This window comes from Symphalangus syndactylus, chromosome 15 (genome assembly GCF_028878055.3).
Source record: "Symphalangus syndactylus isolate Jambi chromosome 15, NHGRI_mSymSyn1-v2.1_pri, whole genome shotgun sequence".
NCBI classification, from domain to species: Eukaryota; Metazoa; Chordata; class Mammalia; order Primates; family Hylobatidae; genus Symphalangus; species Symphalangus syndactylus.
In genome coordinates, this window is record NC_072437.2 from 102,207,772 (window position 1) to 102,222,122 (window position 14,351).

A 14,351-nucleotide genomic window follows, 5' to 3' on the forward strand; every position below is an offset into this window, starting at 1 on the left:
AATTACAATAGAGACATAATACATACAATCAACAAGAGCTCTGCCTGAAGCTTCTAGCAACTTATACATTTTGGGTACACAGTACATTCAGATATCACTACTTCACAAGTTGAAAAAAGCTGTCTTAAGAAACACTAATGCAAAAGCTTATGAAGATTTAATGAAGAATTTAAGTTATGACTCACTTTGTGATGAGCTGGCAGGTGATAGGGCAGCTGGAGAAAGCATGCCAACTTGATTGAGATCCACAGATGATTTCCGAGGAATACCTGATGGCTTAGAAGAAGGAGGAGGAGTTGGAGATTTGAGAAAGCTGCTTGTCTGTTGTGGTGTAAAATAGTTACCTAGAAGAACATAAAAGTTATTTCCTAAATTTATAATTCAAACTTCTGTGAACTCTAGAAATCAAAATGGGGCAAAGTTTTAAAAAGAGATTATGATTATATAATGTTTGTTATTCTAGACTGCAAAAAATTAAAAAATGTAATACCTGAGGAACTATTTCCTGAGCTTGAGGGAAGTTTGATTGGTGGGGGTCGATGTTTTACACCCTTCCCCAATACTGAAGACTGAACTGACACGGTTTCAGTTTGCTAAAAGACAATGACATTAAGCATACTTGTTAAAATTAATACTGCTATAAACCCCAGATGATATTTATATTTAACTTCATAGTTTATTAAATAAAATTAATACTGCTATAAATCCCAGATTTTTAACTCTGCAAAGTGCTCTTAGTGGTTACAGATTGAATACTATATGTATTACAGGGAAAATTTCACATGAGACTCATGAAATATATTACAGTACACATAAAGAATGAGGAAAAGATTTCTGAGTAATAGGGTGAGAAGAGAGAGTTTTAGGGAGAAAGGCAGAGGAGTAAGATGAAAGCAAAGCTTCCACCCTTCCATACCTATCTATTAAAGGAAATAACAGCTGTTGAAGCCAAATGACTAGAACACAGGAGTTCATTATAATTTTCCTTTTATCTTTGTGTACATTTAAAAATTATGTAATAAAGAGTTAAATAATAATTTTTAAAAAAAGGTAAAAGTAGAAACAAAACTAAATTGTACCCCCGCTCCTCAAAAAATGATTCTTTTTTTTTTTTTTTGAGATGGAGTCTTGCTCTGTTGCCCAGGCTGGAGTGCAGTGGCGCTACCTCGGCTCACTGCAACCTCTGCCTCCGGGGTTCAAGAGATTCTCCTGTCTCAGCCTCCCGAGTGGCTGGGATTACAGGTGTGCGCCACCATGCCCAGCTAATTTTTGTATTTTTAGTAGAGACGGGGTTTCACCATATTGGTCAGGCTGGTCTCGAACTCCTGACCTCAGGTGATCCACCCGCCTCGGCCTCCCAAAGTGTTGGGATTACAGGCGTGAGCCACTGTGCCCAGCCTCAAAAAACGATTCTTAACATTTCTCAGATTACTTGTCAAACAACTGGGCACAAAGAAGTAACATTAATGAAACACACTTCTGTTTCTTTCCCTGGAGAAACCTGACTCAGACTGGCTGAGCCACTGGAGCTGTGTGACATCTTGACCGGACATTTGGCTTCATTCTGGACTAATTCTTGGTACTGATTGACTACCCTAAAATATCAGGAGAAAACAGGTAAAGATTAGAAAACTTGTTTTAAACATAAATTTATTTTATAGGAAAGAATAATGACTATTAATGGCAAAAAGAAAGTTCTATCAAAATCAACATATTAAAAATTAGGCAATTTATCTTTGTGTTAAAAGTACATATTTTTAAACTGTTCAATGACAAATTGTCCAAAACATTGTGCTAAATAACAATCTAAAGATATACTTTCAATATCTTATTTCTAATACAGAAATTACAGGGATTACTTAAGTAGTAAGCAGCCAAAGAAAATACTCAATTCCTTTCTTAGATTCTGATTAAAGTACTATCTAGAAATCACCTTCCTTAGCTACAGTAGATATGTCTAAGTTTTCTTATTTAAAACAAAACTATATTTTAAACATTTCTTTTGTTTTCTTAATTCTATGAAAAAAAAACCTAGGTATCATAAACTTTGGAAAAATGCATTTAAGTCCCCCAAAAATCTCATCCCATGAAAAGAACCATTCTTAATAGTTTGGTGTATCACAAGCTTTCAAATATTTTTCTACAATCGATAAGATTTTAAAGTTGGAAAGGACCTTAGAGGTTTTACTGTCCAATGCCCTAATTTTAGAACAGAGGCCCATAAATATTAAACAGTGTAAATATGGTTAATAGCATAACCAAAATCGGTTTTTAACTCCTAGTATTCTCTATCCTATAAGGGTGAAAAATTTTTCATATCCATCCTGACCAAAATAGAGATGCAAATATTTTTACCTCTCAGCATCGGTCTTTGATCCAATAATGAACCTAAAATGTTTAAGGAAAAAAAAGGAGAGAAAAGTATTAGGTAAGAGTTGTCTTAAGAAGCCTTGGGATTACTTTTGAAATCTTCCATGTTTTAGTCACAGTAATATAAACTGGTGTTAAATCTACCAAGATATGAAAAAAAACCTTTTTAATGCATTTAAACGGATGAAACAATGACTAAGTTTTGCATGCATTATGAAACAATGTGAATAATTTGGTTGATTTAATTAAGTGATATTTCTTTTGGCACAAAATTTATTTATTAAAACATAATCTGGGCTGAAAGTTACCAAGTGCTATATACCCTTACAACTATTGATCCTAAAGCAAAATCACTGAACTACCATGTGCAAAGGTCTTTGGCCTTCCTCTCACTTTAATCTGCGATTTTAGAAGTTACTATTAATGTCTACATAACAGATCCTTAGAATATATTTCAAACAAGGTATACATATTTATCACCGATTCAAATAAAATATCTTTGGCAAGTCTTTTTAAAGAGTTTGATATTTATGTAATTTCTTAACAGATTAAAATAGTTTATTTTTTAATTACCAATTTGAATGATCATCTGTGGATGAGCTGAAATATAAAATGTAAAAAAAAGCTTAGTTAATGCAGCTCAATCTTTAACTTCACAGTTTATTAAATAAAGTATTTTATGAATACAGAAGAATGACTGGAAGATAATAAATCATGCAGCTACTCTGATGCAAAGGTAAAAAATTCAATTCTCTTCCTGTCAAACAAATTAGTCATTTGGCTCTACAGACCAATTTTTTCACAAAAGAACATGTATCACCCTTGTGTTCTACAAAAATAAGTTAATAAATTAAAAATGGCCAATGTATGTTGTCTTTAAGTGAAAAGATTTTTTTAAATATAAGTAATCAATATTGAGTACTATATTCACTACCTGGGTGATGGGATCAGCAGACACCCACACCTTAGCATCATAAATATACCCCTGTAACAAACCTGCACACATACCCCTATATCTAAAATAAAAATAAAGAAAAAAAAATGGCTCCCTTAGAAATGCATGCTGAGGATTCAGAAATAAACTGTTGTGATGTCTATAACTTAAACAAAAAAAAAGAAGAAAATGTATGTAATCAAAATATCTGATCCTTTTACAATAATAAAAACAGGTCACGTGAAAAAACAAGCTGAGGATTCCCTGTTATTTCCTTTCATTGACTTTTACCTAAATATTGGTGGGGTTGCTCTTTAAAATCCACCTTTCTACTGTTTCAATTAGTATTTCGTGTAAGTAAAGGCTTTACAATTAACATAGACCTGGCCCCCATCCTTTTCTGCTGAGCTTCTTTTTTCTGTTTTTCAAAACAGCACCAATTTGATTAAAAAAACCAAACAAATAGTAAAACAAAATAAAACTAAATACTGACAGTACCAAATATATGTAGTTCATACATTTTGGAAGATCATCTATATTTTTATGTATTAATATGTAGGGCCAATAACTACAATAAGCATTGAGTCTGTGTCCTTACATGCAGTGCCAAAATACCAAGCATCTTTTTACATTTATAGTAAACTTGCTTCCTATTTAAACACACTATTGCCCAAACACTTCATGTTCACAGGTTAAAGTCCGAAGTGTCATAAACATATAAAGAAGGATATCACAGGAATAGCCTTCAAAACAAGCATAAAAATAATTATACCATAGGTTTTTTTATTTTTAATAACTCTTGAGCAACATGGTAACTACGACTTAAGTTTACTTAGGTCTACTGCCAAATCTAATTGTTATATTTAACTAATAAGTGAGTTCCCAAAGAGAAATTTTTATTCATTAATGGTTCATCAGTAGTTACTAGATAAATTCTTGGTGCCTTTTTTTTTTTTTTTTTCAGTTACTTGTATTTAACAGAACTCACTGTGATGGAGACATCTGGCTGTCACTTTCTTCATCTGCTTTACATGGCTGTATTTTACCATAGTAAAGTGGATCTCCAAGCGACTGCAAGATGGTCAGCTTTGTTTTCTGATACTGAGTACCAGCTTCACATTCAAATACATAATCATCTTTTACATCCTGAAAAATGCATAGCACCTCAAGTAAATACCTTCACAAGTAGGCAGGCAATAAGAATTAGTAAAAATCAGGAATAAATGATACAGTAACATGTATCTGACGATAGGAAGACACACAGCACTTAGGCTACAAAGATATTTAAGTCTGCCTATGAGAATAAAGCACAGCATGATTCTTTTCCTAAAAACTATATGGGCACTCAGCATGCATTTGGTAAAGCATTAACACATACTATGAAGTATGAACACATATGTAACAATATTAATACATCATTAAATACATTATTAGACATATTAATATACATATTGGAAATAATAACAATGAACATTAATCAAACACTGTTCTCAGCACTCTACAGGGACTGAAAGCTCCACCGTATTTTCATGGTTGGCACTGTTATTATCTCCATATTAGAAGTCAGGGAATTAAGCACAGAGAGGTTAAATGAATTGCCTAGGGTCACACAGGGAGTTAGCAGTGTGTCCCTAAGCTTGCACCCCTGATCCTCATGCTGCCGTGCCTGTTTATGCTCAGGAGGGCAGTACAGGATTCTTTTTCACATGGTACTCTGGGAATGAGAGTTCAGATGGCATGTTTAATCAAGCTTAATATTGCAGAATTTCATACTAGATATATGAATTGCAAATATTAAATAATATTAAAAGGATAAAACTTTCAAAAGCAGATCTATCATTTGTCTGCTTTTGCTATCACACACACAAAACATCTCTCATCATTTCACTCCCAGAGTTCACCTAATTTAAATATTACACCTATTTCTCTCTTTTTAAGACGTTATTATTGCAATTAGGAAAACGTATAAAGAACACTTCTGTTAAAAGGCATCCTTAGAAGAATTTATTAATTTGAAACAAAACAAATCAGAACTACCAATACGCAAACCAAAAGTAAAAATGAAGTTCTTCATTAAAATTGCTCTTTAAGGCTGGGTGCAGTGGCTCATGCCTGTAATCCCAGCACTTTGGGAGGCCAAGGTGGGTAGATCACTTGAGATCGGGAGTTCGAGACCAGCCTGGCCAACATGGCGAAACCCTGTCTCTACTAAAAATATAAAAATTAGTCAGGTGTGGTGGCAGGTGCCTGTAATCCTAGCTACTCAGAAGGCTGAGGCAGGAGAATTGCTTTAACCTGGGAAATGGAGGAGGTTGCAGTAAGCCAAGATTGCACCTCCAGCGTAGGTGATAAGAGCCAAACTCCATCTCAAAAATTAAAATAAAATAAAAATAAAAAAATAAAAAATTGCTGTTTAAAATGCAAAGCATACTCTGATAAACAAAATAGTTGTTTCTTCTTGTAATAAACCGAACTCCCAGAAAGTAATTTAAAAAAGAAAAAAGGTCCCAAACTAACGGCAATTGCACTTTATATTTAGTAAATTCAGAGGCCAGATTAGAAACGGCATAATTAGAAACAGAGACAGGCAATGATTACTTACATGGGCTGGCCAGACTGTTGGCTGTGAGTCATCAGATTTGATAGACTTTTCCACTTTAGCATATTTCTCCACCTAAACAATCAAATCAAGAAATACCACATAAAATAGAATCCATATCAGATAAAATGGAATCAGTATTCTGATCAAAGAGAAGAAACTAAATAACTCGACAATACAATATACTGGTTAGCGCAAGAATTCTTAAATTACCGGTATCAACTACTTATGCTTAAGTAGTTTAAAAGTCTTCTGATGTGTATAAAACAACTTTAATAAAACCAAACTAAATAAATGTTAATAAACACAGCTGCTTTTCTAGACAGTGCCTCTTCATTTTTTTTGTTCATAAGCTGATATGTTTTTCCTTTAGAGCTTTTCCTTCAGGAAAATTGGAATGTCAGAGAGATAAGGATAAGGATCTTTTCCTTTTGGCAGGGCTTTTCTTGAAATAAAAGCGGTCATGTAACAGTGGGGACAAAACTAAGGGAGACTAGAGAAGGTAAAATATTAAAGCTGATCAAATTTTTTGAACCTTTTCCACTTTGTAGTCAGACTTGACCATATATTCTGTACATGTCCTAGGCATCTGTGTGAGTCAAATGTTATTATCTTACTGGCAACCACGATCTTAAGAGTAATTTAGACTTACCTGGGGCACCTATTAAAAATACAGATTTTCATGTCTGTCCCTTAGAAATCCTAAGTAAGTAGATTTTGAGTAGGGCTTGAAATCTCTATGTTTAACTGATATCCTAGGTGATTTTTCTGATTGAGCTAGACTGAGAAGCTTTGAGGGCAACTGCTACTCAATGTGTGGTCCACGGACTCCAGCATCACATAACCTAGGAGCTTGTGAGAACTGCATCTTAGCGCCTCAGACTTGCTGAGTAGCAATCTACAATTTAAAAAGCTCTCCAGTTGATTAGTAAGGACATTAAAGTTTGGGAAGTACTCCAGCCTGTCCTCCAAAGCTAAATTCCACCCTTCAGTATTTACACTGAAATTCTATTATCAGGCCACGTTCCTTGAAGAACTGCACATCAGCTACCAAAAGATAATACGGCTTACTTCCTTGAGTTGTATATACAGTCTACTGCTGCTTCTGGCTTTGTGCTTTGCATAATTTCTTTTTTTTAAATCAGAAACAGTAAGAATAATGCATGTGCTAGCATGGAAAGGGTACAACAGAAGAACAAATCTGAAAATAAAGAGTTGAGTCAATATAAAAAAGAACAGAGGAGAAAGAAAAACATAGGATCACTCATCAAAATATCCCTTTTCTGTCTTCAACCATTTATAGTTCATGTATATTATGGATCAATAAAGAATACAACCCAATGTTCCTAATCTTGGTTACTTCTCTAGTATTATTAATCTTTATTTTATTTTATTTCAAATAGTATTATTAATCTTCAAATTTAACCACTTTGAGCAAACAAGCACTATTAGGAAATTTTGATGAAATATTATGAAAAAAAGAGATTTCACGTGATTATGTAATATACACTGTATTTTTCCACATTTTCAAATTGTTTTGTTTACTATTCCTGCTCCAAACAACTATATTAAGGGGTTATGTTCTTTCAACTTAATGTGAAAAAAGAACAACACATCGCTTCTAAAAATCATTTTTCAATGTTTTTTGAAATAAATCATATTGTTTTTAAAAAATGTGTTTAGAGTATGATCTAAATCACTTTGTTTTTAAAATACGGTGTTTTTTTTTGTTTTCTCAAGGTATAAGCAACCAATGGTAAAACTCAGAAACTTTATATGAAAAAAAAGTAATTCATGAACTTACATCTACTTCAGAAGGTATGGCCAAATTACAGGGACTCCGTTTCCACATATCTACACACTGAAAAATTAAAAACAATATAAATATACTGAAAATGCTAAATAAGACAGGCTTTTGGGCATAATAAGCTTCATTTAAAATATATATACTTACATTTCCTGCCTTAGAAATTTTGAGGTCAAAATGCTGACCTGCTTTTCTTTCCTTTCTTTTTTGTAAGAAATCAAGTAACCTCAGCTGAGGAGGAGGTGGACAATGAGATAGATCTTGCTGCCGATTCAGAGAGGATCTGGAATACCTCTTGAAACACCTGAAATATTAAGAAATTTGAACTAAACGGCACTAATAAAAGAAACTCATAATATATGTGAGTTGAAACTAGTCAGTGCTGAATATGTACAAATCATGTTTATAGAACACTGCCACATGCCAAGCACAGTCCTAGGAACTAGGACTAGGTGAAATAAAAATAAGTAAGACAAACAAAATTCCCATCACCACACAGCTATCAAGTCCAGAGGGGGAGGAGACATTCACAAGTAAACAGATAAAATAATTTCAGATTTCAGATACCAAGAAGCAGTAAGAGAAACAAGTGTACTGTGGAGAGTACGGGATAAGGAGGGCAACATTACGGAAGGGAAGGGGGAGAGGGAGGGGAGGAAAAGAGTCTGAGAAAATGACATGTGAGCTGACACAGGAATGATGAGAAAGAACTAGCTATGGAAAGATGGGAGTGAAGGGGATAACTTCCAGTTTTGGGTACAGGCATCTAAGACTCTGGAAGTTGCCACCTCACCCTAACAAGTAAAAAGCTGAATAAACAGAAAAATTAACGATTCTTCTTGGATCCATCAAAGAGATGTGGTCACAAGACAAACCACTGCCCCAAACTTGGAGAAACCAATAGGCAAATGCAGACCATCATAGCTTGCTGAAGCAGAAACCCATTAGCACAAACCTCCTCAGGAACCAGTGCCAGGGTAGGGTACCTCAAGTATAACTGATGAATTGCTGGAGGCCTAGTGTGGACATGTCTGAGATTCAAAACTCCAGAGGGATCTAGTCACTGGGAGCCCCCAGACTTTTGGGGATTTTATCTCCAGCTCAAAGAGGTTCTCACAGTGACTACTGGGGAAAAATCCCCTCATGTTTCCCATGGAGGGTGGGGAAAAGAAAATATTCTGAAAGATCAGGGAATGACTATTTGAAGAGACATTTTTAAAAGATGCCGAGGGAGGAATAAGCTTGATTTGTTTCAAAAACAAAAGGTAGGTGTGCCTAGATTCAGTTTATAACTGACTTCTAAAAACTATGATCATATTTTCTCAAATCTCGAAATTACAAATTCTTTCCTTAAAAGTAGGATTAACAACAATTAAATCAGTCATTCGTTTTTAGGAAAATAATGAAAAAATTATTCTTTCTGTTTATATTTGATCTCAGCCTCTTTACCTTTTTGACAAACAGACTATAAACTTAGAAAAAGTTTATTCTTTAAAAGACTGCAGAAAATGCATCAGTTCAATCTAAAGCATAGAGCATTTAAAAAAATAATAATACTATACAAGAAAATATGAGACCATTAAGAATCCTATTTTCAAAAAGAAAAAAAAAAAAAATCAGAGGCTGGTGCAGTTGGTCATGCTTATATTCCCAGCTGTTTGGAAAGCCAAAGTGGGAGGATCACTTGAGGCCAAGAGTTCGAGACAAGCCTGGGCAACAAAAAGAGACCCCATCTCTACCCTTCCCCACCAAAATCAGAGCAACCATACCCCAGAGGGAAAAGATACTATAAATAGCAAAATTTACAGCTACTTGTGTCTTTTGGTTCACCCTTCCACAAAGGCAATTACCGTTTCATTGGGCGAGTATTCATCTTTTGCTTGTTATAGAGCAGCCTGTTTGCAGTGCAGGTGACTGCTATAGAAGGATCAAGACAGAGTGGTTCAGCTGTAGCTAGGATGAGCTGGCTCTCAAGCAAAAGTTTGTCTTCCTGAAATGTGTTAAGAGCACATGTCAATACCAGATTTAAGATTTTCAAATATGTAATCATACATTGCACTTAATCTAGAAATATTCCCTGGAATTCTGCTAAGGACTACAGTAAAATATGGTATTTCAAGTTCCAATGCTAGTGTGCATGTAAACTTTTAGAAACCAGACAGCATAAAGAAACTTCTAATGGAAATTCAATGCAGGTATACCTCGTTTTATTGTGGTTCGCAAATATTGCACTTTTTACATATTGAAGACCTGTGGCAAATTTGCACTGAGCAAGGCTATCAGCGTCATTTTCCCAACAGCACACACTTATTTTGTGTCTGTGTCACGTTTTGGTAATTCTTTCTGTATCTCAAACTTTTCCATTATTATTAAATCTATTGTGGTGATCTGTGATATTCAATGTGTACTTAATCAAGAAATGATGTATGTTCTCTGACAGCTTCACCGATCCACCACGTCCCAGTGTGGGATCTCCCCTGTCTTTCTCCTTCTTTTCAGGACTTCTTACTTCTAGAAACACTATAATATTTAAATTAGGCAAAAAATGGCCTCTTAGTGTTCAAGTGAAAGGAAGAGTCACACATCTCTCATTTTAAATCCAAAGCTAGAAATGATTAAGCTTAGTGAGAAAGGCCTATAAACAGCTACAACAGGCCGAAAGCTAGGCCTCTGGTACCAGTTAGCTAAGTTGTGAATCCTAAAGGAAAAGTGCTACTCCAGTGAACATCCATAACAGATAAAAAAGCAAAACAGCCTTATTGCTGATACAGAGGAAGTGTTAATGGTCTGGATAGAAGATCAAACTAGTTGCAACATTTCCTTAAGCCAAAGCCTAATCCAGAGCAAATCCCAACTCTCTTCAAGTCTATGATGTGAGAGACGTGAGGAAGCTGCAGAAGAAAAGTCTGAAGCAGAAAACTGGTTCATGAGGGTTAACAGTAGAAGCTGTCTCCATAACACAAAAGTGCAAGGTGAGGCAGCAAGTACTGACATACAAACTGCAACAAGTTATGCAGAAGATCTAAGATAACTGATGAAGGTGGTTACCTTAAACAACAGATTTTCAAATTAAACAAGACAGCCTTATATTAGAAGAATATGCCATCCAGAACTTTCATAGCTAGAGAGAAGTCAATGTCTGGCTTCAAAGCTTCAAAGAACAGGCTGACTCTCTTGTTGGGAGTTAATGCAGCTGATGACTTGATGCTGAAGCCAATGCTTATTTGACCATTCTGAAAATCCCATAATCCTTAAGAATTACTACTCTATCAGTGCTCTATAAATGGAACAACAAAGCCTGGATGACAGCACATCTGTTTACCGCATGTTTTACTGAATATTTTAAGGCCACTGTAGAGACCTACTGCTCAGAAAAAAAAGATTCTTTCAAAAATATTACTGCTCATTAACAATGGCCTTGTCACCCAAGAGCTCTGATGGAGATGTACAAGGGGATTAATGTTTTCATAGCTGCCAACACAATATCCACTCTGCAGCCTATGGATCAAGGAGTAATTTTGACTTTTAAGTCTTAATATTTAAAAAATATATTTTGTAAGGCTTTAGCTGCCATAGATAGTGATTCCTCTGATGGATCTGGGCAAAGTAAATTAAAAACTTTCTGGAAAGGATTTGCCATTCTAAGTAGATGTCACTAAGAACATGCATGATTCATGGGAGGAGGTCAAAATAGAAACATTAATAGGGCCGGGCGCGGTGGCTCACGCCTGTAATCCCAGCACTTTGGGAGGCCGAGGCGGGCGGATCACGAGGTCAGGAGATCGAGACCATCCTGGCTAACATGGTGAAACCCCGTCTCTACTAAAAATACAAAAAATTAGCCGGGCGAGGTGGCAGGCGCCTGTAGTCCCAGCTACAAGGGAGGCTGAGGCAGGAGAATGGCGTGAACCCCGGGGGGCGGAGCCTGCAGTGAGCTGAGATCGCGCCACTGCACTCCAGCCTGGGTGAAAGAGCGAGACTCCGTCTCAAAAAAAAATAAATAAATAAAAAAAAAATAAAAAAAAATAAAAAAAAAAGAAACATTAATATGAGTTTGGGAGAAGTTGATTCCAGCCTTCATGGATGACTCTGAGGGGTTCAAGACTTCAGGACAAGAAATCACTGCAGATGTGGTGATAGCAAGAGAACTACAATTAGAAGTAGAGAACCTGAAGATGTGACTGAATTGCTACAATATCATGATCAAACTTGAATAGATGAGTTGCTTCTTATGGATGACCATATAAAGTGTTTTTTTTTTTTTTTTTTTGAGTCAGAGTCTCCCTCTGTCACCCAGGCTAGAGTGCAATGGCGTGATCTTGGCTCACTGCAACCTCCGCCTCCTGGGTTCAAGCAATTCTTGATTTGCTACTCGGCCTAAGCCTCCCGAGTAGCTGGGATTACAGGCATCTGCCACCATGCCTAGCTAATTTTTGTATTTTTAGTATAGACAGGGTTTCACCATATTGGCCAGGCTGGTCTCGAACTCCTGACCTCGTGATCCACCTGCTTTGGCCTCCCAAAAGTGCTGGGATTACAGGCATGAGCCACGGCAGCTGGCAAAAGTGGTTTCTTGAGATAGACTCTATTCCTGGTTGTGAACATTGTTGAAATGACAACATAATATTTAGACTATTACATAAACTTAGTTGATAACGCAGCAACAGGGTTTCAGAGGACTGACTCCAATTCTGAAAGAAGTTCTACTGTAGGGTAAAACTGTATCACATGCTATAGAGAACTCTTTCATGAAAGAATCGATGGGTCAAACTTCGCTGCTGTCTTTTAAAAAACTGCCACTGCCATTTCAATCTGTCAGATCCTGATCTGTCAGGAGTCATTAATATCCAGGCAATACCTTCCAGAAGCAAAAAGATTATGACTCCCTAAAGGTTCAGATGATCATTAGCATTTTTTAGCAATAAAGTATTTTTGAATTAACGTATATAGATTTTTTTTAAACATAATGCTATGGCACCCTTAATAGACTACAGTACAGTTGACTCCTGAACAACATGGATTTGAACTATGCAGGTCCACTTACACTGGAGTTTTTTTTTTTTTTTTTTTTCTTTTTTTTTTGAGACGGAGTCTTGCTCTGTCACCAGGCTGGAGTGCAGTGATGCGATCTCAGCTCACCACAACCTCCACCTCCTAGGTTCAAGCAATTCTCCTGCCTCAGCTTCCTGAGTAGCTGGGACTACAAACGCATGCCACCATGTCCAGCTAATTTTTGTATTTTTAGAGACGGGGTTTCACCATGTTGGCCGGGATGGTCTCGATCTCCTGACCTCATGATCTGCCCTCCTCAGCCTCCCAAAGTGCTGGAATTACAGGTGTGAGCCACTGCGCCCAGCCAGGAGTTTTTTTTCAATACAAGTTACACTGAGTGTGCATGCCTCTTCTGCCTCCCCTTCCATCTTCTCTATCTCTTTGTACCCCTGAGACAGCAAGATGAACTTTTCCTCTTCCTCCTCCTTGGCCTACTCAATGTGAAGATGAGGATGAAGACCTTTAATATGATATACTTATTGAATAGTAAACATATTTTCTCTTAGGATTTTCTTAATGTTTTCTTTTCTCTAACAATTAATTGTAAGAATACAGAGCACAATACATATAACATACAAAATACATGTTAATCGCCAGGCATGGTGGCTCACATCTGTAATCCCAGTACTTTGGGAGTCCGAGGCAGGCAGATCGCTTGAGCTCAGGAGTTCGAGATCAGCCTGGGCAACACAGTGAAATCCTGTCTCTACCAAAAATAAAAAAAATTACTGGGCATGGTGGCATGCACCTATAGTCCCAGCTACTCAGGAGGCTGAGGTGGGAGGATCACTTGAGCCTAGGAGGCAGAGGTTGCAGTGAGCTGAGATTGTGCCAATGCACTGCAACCTGGGTTGCAACCTGACTCCGTCTCAAAAAAAAAAAAAAAAAAAAAAAAATCCAGTAAGGCTTCCCAGCCAACAGTAGGTATTAGTAGTTAAGTATTAGAGGAGTCAGAAGTTATACATGGTTTTTTGACTGCACAAGGGCCACTGTCCCTAACCTCTGTATTGTTCAAAGTCAACTATATAGTGTAAATGTAACCTTTTTATACACTAGGAAACCAAAAAGTTCATGTGACTTGCTTTATTGCAGTATTTGCTTTACGGCAGTGCTCTGGAATCAAACCCACAGTAACTCCGAGGTATGCCTATAATTTGTAGAGTACGGAATGGTTAGGTTATAAGAGTGGCTACTCATTAATTCAAGAAACTGAGCACCTATGATGTGTTAGGCACCTTTCCAGGAATTGGGGATAAGGTAGTGAGCAAAACAAAATCCTTTGCTCTCACAAAACCTATAGAGTCATAAAGGGTTATGGCATTTTTCAGTAACTGTGAAGTAACAGTCCCATCCTATACTCAACTACATTACAAGAATAAAAATGACTCTGCTAATATTGTGTGAACTCTATATACCCAATTCCAAAGCACATACAGGCTCTTTACTATTATCACATAACATACTTTACTGAATCCCATTATTTTGCTTAACCTCTGAAATATCTTGATAGCTAAGGCTATTTTTTTAAAAAAGTGAATCAATTAATAATATTGCTAAATAAGAATTTGTTAGAATTAACCAGTTGCTTT

The 14,351-nt window shown here is 36.3% G+C and overlaps 1 protein-coding gene across 50 annotated transcripts in view; it reads right to left on the reverse strand.

The window, feature by feature from the left end:
- Nucleotides 1-14,351, reverse strand: part of SUPT20H (SPT20 homolog, SAGA complex component) — a 52,136-nt gene that overhangs the window by 15,412 nt on the left and 22,373 nt on the right. For 29 of the 50 annotated variants that reach the window (XM_063618925.1, XM_063618919.1, XM_063618905.1 and 26 more), the window contains 10 exons: nt 9,561-9,700; nt 7,858-8,014; nt 7,708-7,764; nt 5,907-5,978; nt 4,293-4,450; nt 2,944-2,970; nt 2,356-2,388; nt 1,478-1,595; nt 491-593; nt 186-344 (listed from right to left, as the gene is read on the reverse strand). In XM_063618925.1, the coding sequence (XP_063474995.1) occupies nt 186-344; nt 491-593; nt 1,478-1,595; nt 2,356-2,388; nt 2,944-2,970; nt 4,293-4,450; nt 5,907-5,978; nt 7,708-7,764; nt 7,858-8,014; nt 9,561-9,700 (1,024 nt within the window). The remainder of the gene's footprint in view (nt 1-185; nt 345-490; nt 594-1,477; nt 1,596-2,355; nt 2,389-2,943; nt 2,971-4,292; nt 4,451-5,906; nt 5,979-7,707; nt 7,765-7,857; nt 8,015-9,560; nt 9,701-14,351) is intronic. The other 21 variants (XM_063618915.1, XM_063618927.1, XM_063618922.1 and 18 more) reach the window with 1 other exon arrangement.